Source organism: Oreochromis aureus, linkage group 14, assembly GCF_013358895.1.
Source record: "Oreochromis aureus strain Israel breed Guangdong linkage group 14, ZZ_aureus, whole genome shotgun sequence".
NCBI classification, from domain to species: domain Eukaryota; kingdom Metazoa; phylum Chordata; class Actinopteri; order Cichliformes; family Cichlidae; genus Oreochromis; species Oreochromis aureus.
In genome coordinates this window covers 23,461,566-23,470,235 of record NC_052955.1, presented here as the reverse complement: position 1 = coordinate 23,470,235, position 8,670 = coordinate 23,461,566, and the positions used below count along the sequence as shown (strand labels likewise).

The 8,670-nt window shown below is 40.1% G+C and overlaps 1 protein-coding gene across 1 annotated transcript; it reads left to right on the top strand.

The window, feature by feature from the left end:
* The first annotated feature begins 103 nt into the window (after window positions 1-103).
* Window positions 104-8,211, top strand: rab38a (RAB38a, member RAS oncogene family). The gene is made up of 3 exons (XM_031743080.2): window positions 104-628; window positions 3,815-4,095; window positions 6,919-8,211. Exons 1-3 carry the CDS (start codon window positions 427-429, stop codon window positions 7,072-7,074), a joined length of 639 nt encoding a protein of 212 aa, XP_031598940.1. The 5' UTR covers window positions 104-426; the 3' UTR covers window positions 7,075-8,211.
* Window positions 8,212-8,670: the final 459 nt, after the last annotated feature.

Sequence of the window (8,670 nt, the reverse complement as noted above, 5' to 3'; positions counted from 1 at the left end):
CTTCGACGAGCTGCGAAACCAAAAAATGTTACCGTGCTGACGTTTCGGTAGTGATAGCTCAGTTTACATAATACAGACCAGTGCCAGGCACTGTTATGCCCCATCTTTTATCATTTCCATAAAGCAGGTTACATTTTGCTGACTGCTTTTATCTAAAAAAGTAGTCCGCAAATACAAAACAAGCAGTAGTAGTCAGCCAATATAAGAGAAGTGCTGCCTCTCCAGCTTGGAGCTGCCCATCGTGAGTCACAAGGTCCAGACGTCTCTGCCTCGCTTCCCTCTGTGGGCCAGGGCGTACCTTGCCACCCCTTCTCATTCCCAGCTCTCCCCAGCTCTCTCTGCGCTGTCCTGTGCGTCTCCCTCTATCATCCCCAGGTCTTCCCTATACGGTGGATTCATGCTCGGCTCTCGCCCTCCTCGGTCGCCATGCAGAACAACCACCATAAGGAGCATCTCTATAAGATTCTTGTGATAGGCGACCTCGGGGTTGGGAAGACCAGTATCATCAAGCGATATGTCCACCACAACTTTAGCCCCAACTACCGAGCCACCATCGGCGTGGACTTCGCACTCAAAGTGCTCAACTGGGACCAGGAGACCGTGCGCCTTCAGCTGTGGGACATCGCAGGTAAACCAACTTTTTACCCACCGGAGGTGAAACAGTTCGATAACACCGCGGGGATTGTAAGAAACAAGAGGATTTGTGCGATTTGTTTCCTTTTTTGCCTAAAAGTGTTTTAAGTATGTTACATTTAGAAGTTATGCAAAGCAGATTATTATCAATTTATAACTTCTTTGGTAATGTGTGATTTTCTTATGCAGAAAACATGCTGGAGAGGGTTAATTAGTCTTTTAAGTGAAATTACCATAACATTTGATAACTCTTTAATGAAAGTGACAAGCTATAATCGTAAAGAAATTTCTGTTTACAATTATTTAGCCCGTTATGTCTTCATTAAATGCCACACAATCACACAATGATTGTCGTTGTAAAAACCACTTTCTACTCCTCGGTAAGTGCTGTGCTAAAGCTTTCCAAATAATTAATGAAATACTTATGAGAGGTTGGCTGCTCCAGTAGAAACGACATGTTTTGTAATTTCAGGAAAATGTGTGAGCTGTCTGATTGTGGACTGTAAAAATATTGTTTATTTTAGATTTAAAAAATCATAGGTTTATAAGGAAACAAAAGCACACCAGTCCAAGAATTTTTTTTCTTTTTACAGTTCACCCTTTTTTAACACACACACACATACACACACACACACACACACACACACACACACACACACACACACACACATCCAGACTTGTTCGTCATTTGTACCAGCTGACTCCAAATTCCTGCCTTCCAATCACTTGGCTATGCACTCATACAATCACATGTTAAAAAGGTTAAAGCCATATATACGATGAGCTTTTGCTTGTGACCTTGATGAAGGAGCATCACGATGCTCCCATGATAAATCAGTGTCGTCATAGTAACGGTGTGCCACTTTAAGATTGTTTCCAGACTTGTGCAAAACCTTCTGCACCAGCTGGTCTGTTGAGCCAGAAAATTAATAATCTTATCTAATTTGGAACGAAACAGGGAGCTCATGTTCCAGCTGATGACATAATAAAAGCATGTTTATTATATCACCTTTATAATTTGATGTCATGCGGTCCCCAGTACGGAGTTTTTCTGCTCTAAAGCAGCTGTCTTACACACACACACACACACACACACACACACACAGTGTAACTAAAGGAAGTGTTTTCTCATTTTTTCCCCAAGTAGATCCCAAGTATCACACACCTTCAGTCTATACTTTGTAAATGAAGTATTATATATAAGTTGAATAGTGTAAATTGTAGGTGTTAGGATGCCATGTCATCAGGGATGAGGAATGAAAGTTTTTTATTTGCTTTAAAACCAAAGTTATTATAATAAAAGTTCAAGTATGTTTACTTGTCGGTTTACAGTTTTTAGATTGCTTCTGGCGATGACAGAAATCAGATATAATACTGGCTTTTGACTGGGGTGCTGTTGGTTAAGATGACAGAAAGACTACAACAGCCTCATGTCACATGAGTGTCTGCTGAGGTTTAGAAGAATCCTCAGACCTGGTGCTCTCTCCCCTCCTGTGCGCTCTCTCCCCTCCTGTGCGCTCTCTCTCCAGTAAGCGCAAGCAGTCATGTGTCTCAAACTCATGTGAGGGAGATTTTGAGGCCCAAGCTCCTGTACACAGAAAGCTTTTTATTATGAGCCAAAGATGAGGGTCGCCCTCAGAGAAAAGTGCCGCAGGTCTTGCACTGTACTCGTTGTGCTTCTTACACTCACCTAAAGGTTATTAAACCCTTTAAGATGGAAGATTATCTCAAGTAAATACGCTACGTACAAACCTTTTCTTGAAATATTTATGACTGCGTCTCACTTTTATGAATCTAAGAAAAAACTCACCCAGCTCTGTTATGGGATTTGGTAATGAGCTACAGTTTTCTCATGCAACAGATGTAATAAATCACTCGCTGTTCTGTGCATTTACCAAGATAAACAATTTCGACCTTTCTATTTTTGTCTCCCATTTTTCTATGCCGTGCTGTCAGTGTAGCAGAACTAACTTCACATGTACTCATAAGAGAAAAAACCTTTAGGGTTTTGTTTCTTTCTCTTTGACTTTATATCATTTTCAGTCTTTTGAACTTTCGTGGATTATGTTGAACTGCAGAGTTACACTATTGCTGCCTTTCTATGAGCCTAAAAGGCCCCTAAGTAGTACCTATTTTGAGGAGTGAGGTTAAATATTAGCAAAGATACAATATTTGCAAACAGCTACAACACTACATCCACAAAGACATGAGTAGTAACACCCAAAGATACCTGATCTGATCTGTTGTAAAGAGATACTTAAGTTTTCTAGTGAGGCTTTTTCAAACATCCTCTATTATGTACTTGCCCAGAAAGCAGTGTGTTTGAGAAGGCCAGGGGCATAATTTTCTGCTTGACATACTCCAATGGCCGACCTGTTTCAACAAGCATCTGCCCCTAGATAAGTCCTTGAGCAAACCTCTCTGCCTCCCACCTGTTCTGCATCTGACCTTGTGGTCTGATCCATCTGTTCAAAAAAACCAAAACACTGCTGTGGGACTCAAAACCCTTTTTCTTCGCATCTTCTCTTGAACGCCATGATGAGTAGACCAGTTTGATTTTTGGTTATTCCACAGTGTGGAAATGTCTTGATTTTATTCTGCAGCTGCGCAGCTGAATCTGATGGTCCTCCAGCAGAAATTATGGATGGGAAAATGTGTTTGGATACAACATTCCAACAGGGCTTATCAAATTAATTTGACCCTGAGGAATTTTTTTTTTATAGACAGTCTTACACACAGAGACTCCAAAGACACATTTCTTTCTCCCATTCTGCCTTTTTTCCATCTGTTGCTGCTTGTCTTGTAATGGAATGGAAAAAAAATTGTGTGTCTGAAGTGTCGGATGCAGGTGAAATATGTAAAGAAAGCATCCATAAATACACCCAAAATGATACAATGGTTACATTATTTACATTTTGCTGATAAGGTGACACCTTTGATAGACCATTGTGATACTGGTCTATCGAAAATTCACGATGTGCTTTAATAAAGTATGAAAAGTTTAAAAACCATCACAGTGACAACAAGCAATAATCTTTGTGTGTGTGTGTGTGTGTGTGTGTGTGTGTGTGTGTGTGTGTGTGTGTGTGTGTGTGTGTGTGTGTGTGTGTGTGTGTGTGTGTGTGTGTGTGTGTGTGTGTGTGTGTGTGTGTGTGTGTCACTTTGTTTGCACGTCTTTCAGGTCAGGAGAGGTTTGGCAACATGACCCGTGTGTATTACCGTGAAGCCATGGGTGCATTTATCGTGTTTGATGTCACACGGCCTGCCTCCTTTGAGGCTGTCACAAAGTGGAAGGAGGATTTGGATTCCAAACTGACACTTGCCAACGGGAAACATGTAGCCACTGTGCTTCTGGCCAATAAATGTGACCAGGGTCGGGATGTACTGACCAATAACGGAATAAAGATGGAGCAGTTCTGCCAGGAGAATGGCTTTGTGGGATGGTATGAGACTTCTGCTAAGGTGAGAAAGATGACACACAGACACACACACGAATACACGTACACACACAGTGTTTTAACTACAAGGAAACAAAGAGCAGCCTTCAACAGAGCTCTGAGGTTCAATCCCCCTGTGTCAGCAAGTCCTGTCTCCTCAGATGTCCTTGGGAAGCAGCTGACTCCTTGACTCTATCAGACCTAGCACCTGATTACCCTGTGGAGATGCCACCACAGAGGCACATTCAGGATGTGAAGAGAGCCTTTAAAAGTGCTGAGTTTAACAGTCCCAGTCTGTTCAGTATTTGCATATCAATCACGGAGCCCTGCTGCTTTTGCACAAGAGTCTCACAGTCGACGTTCCTTCTGTGTTATTCCAGGTCAGCTGCACTTGCATCAGGTGCTCTGTTATCCAGACAGGATGTCCAGGAGTGTTGAGGGAATATACCGGCACACTGTTTTCCACTGACTGCACAAACCATAAAGGAAAAAAGTGCTTATTCTTATGCTCGCAGAGACTCGGATGCAATTTAGAAAATTATATTTTTAACCAAAACGTAACTTTCAGCTAAAAGACCTAAACTGCTTACAAAGTATATTTTGTTACATTTGCTATATTCAGTCAGTCTGAAGCCTTTGTAACAGATTTTAGACTGGACTGACAGCATAGCAATAATATTTAAAGATGAACGGAAGAATTTAGATAATATATTTAAATACTGAGCACAAATAAGAAATAGAAGACAGTACAATTACAGTAAAAGTTTGATTCAAGGCTCACTCATGAAGACAGAAAATAAAAATGTGGTGGGTGTATTCTGATTGTGAAATGAGCAACACACAGTGACACAGTAACACACGGGACACTCAGACCTGAGTATGGCTGCTAGGAATCTCACAGCTGGGTGGTAAGAGGAGAAAATAGACTGAGGTGTGAGAAAGCATAGCCATATACGGCACTGAAAGTGCAAATAAAACTTAACAAAAACACTCAGCCACTTAACCATATACAAAATCTGTTCTCACTTTTGCTTTTTTGTACAAATATTTGTATAAATCTGTGAGGTCCACAGCTGCCACAGGCCCGAAATAGATTATGCTCAGTGTCCTCAGCAAAGCATTATTGTCCTCTATAGTTTTAGTTGCTGTATAAATGGCATTTATACCATTAGAAAACAAAATACAATCTGTAAAATATTTTAAATGTATAAAAACAGTAGAAGAAAAAGACCAACAAACAAGTTAATGAAGCTTTATAAAAATAATGACGATAACTTCTACGACAATAATTGTTTCAGGGGAAGAATGATTAAAAAAACACACAGAGATAAACTGAGTATTAACCTTGCTGAAAGCCTGACATTGCAAAACAGTCGCACCTAATAAATCATCTGTCATCTTTTTTTTCCACTAACCAGAAATATAAATAATAATCCATCACAAATGTTAAGTAGTTCAGAGCTTAATGCCTCGAATGTTAATTGGAAACACTATATTATATCCAGGTGATAGCTGACTTTTTTGCAGCTCAGTAACCTACAAAATTTGCAACAACAGTTTTTATTGTGAAAAACTCTGCGAAAGGAAAGAAGTGAAGCTGGCACATGATAGAGAATACATTTTATTTGAGCGGCACCCTGCTAGATCTTTAGGATATTAAAATATTAAGCACACAACTGCTGCTGCAGTAGACTTTACATGTTAGAAAAATGCATCTTTCTCATCATAAGTGATTGTCAGTCTTTTTTCACGCTCAGCATAAAATGGATGTTTGACATTTGGGTTGTATTCCTGTGGGTGGAGAAGCTTTGTAGAAGATGAGTTTCCTTAGAGGATCATTTAGCTCTGGAATGTTAAAACTAGGCATCCCAATTCCTATGTGAAGAAACTTTTTGGTATCATCTTCGTTTTATGTATCAAACTAAGGTAAAATTCCTCCTAACTAAACTTTGATAACTGGATCATGAAAAAAAAGAAAAATGCAGCTTATTTAAATTTATATTGAAAGAGTAGAGCAGGGCAGGGTGAGAGACACTTCTGGAAGTTATTTCTGTTTTTATTAGAGACCTCATTTGACTACGATGACATTTCCTTTCTGAGCTACTGCAGTATCCATCAATCAAAGACACGCACTGTGTCATCACTGAGTTCATCTAGGTTTTTTAATTCTTTCTAAGATTAGGATAGAAAAACTCTAATGTTGAGAATTTATATAAATTAGATTTCAGGTCTGCATAATGCAGGTCTTTCACACATATATAAGTGTTCTATATATACTGTGCAAATGGATAATTCCAGGTTTTGCCTATTCCAGTATTTTTGCAATCATCTCGGATTGTTTTGGCTTTCTCTGTATTATTGTAGAGTCTTTACTTTACAATATAAAGTGCCTTGAGGTGACTGTGGTTGGTATATGGTGCTGTATAAATACATTACATTGAAAAAATATACATTTTTAGTGTAATCACAGGTCTCATTAGGTTTTGCTGTGGATGCTTTTATCCTCATTTTTGTGTGTAAAAGAGGGATGCATTGTCATTTGTCAGTGTGTCAGACCAGAGGCAACCACTCAGAGTAAATGCAAAAATCTCTTTCCAGCTTGCGTTCACATCATTGCTGCTGACTGTTTTGTTGTGTTTCTTCCACCTTTTCAGTTTAGTGACGGTCCATTTGATTCACTCAATTACTACCACAGGTTTTTCCTCCTGCAAGCGCTTTTTTCTATCTTGTTTAGTGCCTTATAACATTGATTGATCTTCTGTGTTTTCCTACCTTTTCATATTCTTTGTCTTTCTTTTCCCCCTCTCCTCTATCACCCCCCCTCCTCTTTTTCCCTCTCTGCTTTCAGGAAAACATAAACATCGATGAAGCAGCCAACTGCTTGGTGAAGCACATCATTGCCAGTGAGAAAGACATGCTCCAGTCGGAAGTCCCAGACACCATCACGCCTCAATTAGAAAAGGACAAAGGCGGGACATGCTCCTCATGCTTCAGATCCCAGTAGGACCTGGTAGATAGATTCTCATTACACACAGTGTTCAGTTTGTGTGTGAGAAAGAGACCAAGGAAGGGCTCCTTTTGGCTGTTTTCGAGGAAGAGGATGCGGGTGCCAACTCCTTTCCAGTCTTTAAGCTTGGGTGAGGTGGGTTGGGGTGGGTTGGGTGTGGGGATTGAGTGGGTGACAGAGAGGCAGCTGGCTCAGGAAATGGATGGATTTGAGCAGAGGCAGAAAGAGAGATGGGTGCAGCTGTGTGCTCTTGTCAAAGGCAAGGTCACCCTCTGGGTGACTTCAGGCCTCGACACTGCCACTTCGGCTACCATGGAGACGGAGTTAATGAACACATGCACAGAAAGGTTGTGGCAAATCACAGAATATCTGTACTGGAGGTGTGTGGAGGTAATCACTATATAGAAGCCATGGTCGCTGCTCCTCTTTCTCTCTTCCTGCTGTCGTCTCTGTTCTTTTCCTCTACTCTCATTTTTTCCCCTCTGCTTGTTTGTAATTCCTAACCCATACCTGACGGCACTTTTGGTTTGTCACGTTTTTCATGCTTCGCTCACAAGCAAGCAGAGCAAGCAAGTTAAGAATTTTTTCCCACCGACTCTTTCCCAAGCAATCCCTTCTCAATCCTAATAAGACCACAGCCACATTACATGGCTCCTTCAAATATGGCTTCATTTATTTTTAACTTTTCATGTTCATCCACTAGTTCCAGTGAAGCACTGTAACACAGATTATTGCAATTAAAGTGCCTTTTCTAAAGCAACATTTTATTTAATATCTGCAGTAGAGATATTCACTATATATTATTTACAAGTGCTCTTAATGGTGCACATTTGTCTTTCCGTTCATCGCTAATTAAGAATTGAACTCATTTCAATTTCAGCACTTTTAAAAATAATGTTGAATGTGTGTTAATGCCCATTGTATCCCTTATTTCTATCCAGTGGTTTTATATTAACTTTCTATCCCACTGTGATTTTTTTTATTTGTAATGTTTGTAATTATGGGATGAATGCAAACATGTATACAACCATGTACATATTATATACAGCAAACTGAGACAGATTATACAGTAGAACCAAAGATGTATCCAGTTTTCAGAATGTTCATGTGAATAAACCATGGCTTTACTGACGACTAACTGTTTCCCATTTGTCTTCTTATTATATCATTAAAAAGTCTGTATACACCCACATATATGGTTTTAACATCCACTCTATGCACTATGATCAGGGTATAAATGACTGGATCCTAACAATTCAATAAATTAAGGATCGTGAGGCAGATGTCAGTTAAGAAGTCTGCTCATATGCTTAGCCACGCAGTCATGGGAGGAGGTCTAACCAGACAATACAGGTTACTCTAAAGAAGGGTTAGGTGGCAGTAGCCTCTTGTTGGCAAAACAAGAAGCCTGGGCTGTGTCTAAGCAGCACATCTGACAAACCATCACTGTCAGCCTGCAGCAGTCTATTGCTGACCAAAGACATTCACATAGCCACATGAAGTCAGCCAGCCAGTGTCCTCTGGTCTGATGTGAAAAGGGGTAAATATTTGCTGTGCCACAAGAAGAATCAGTGATCAGCACTGGTGATGCTT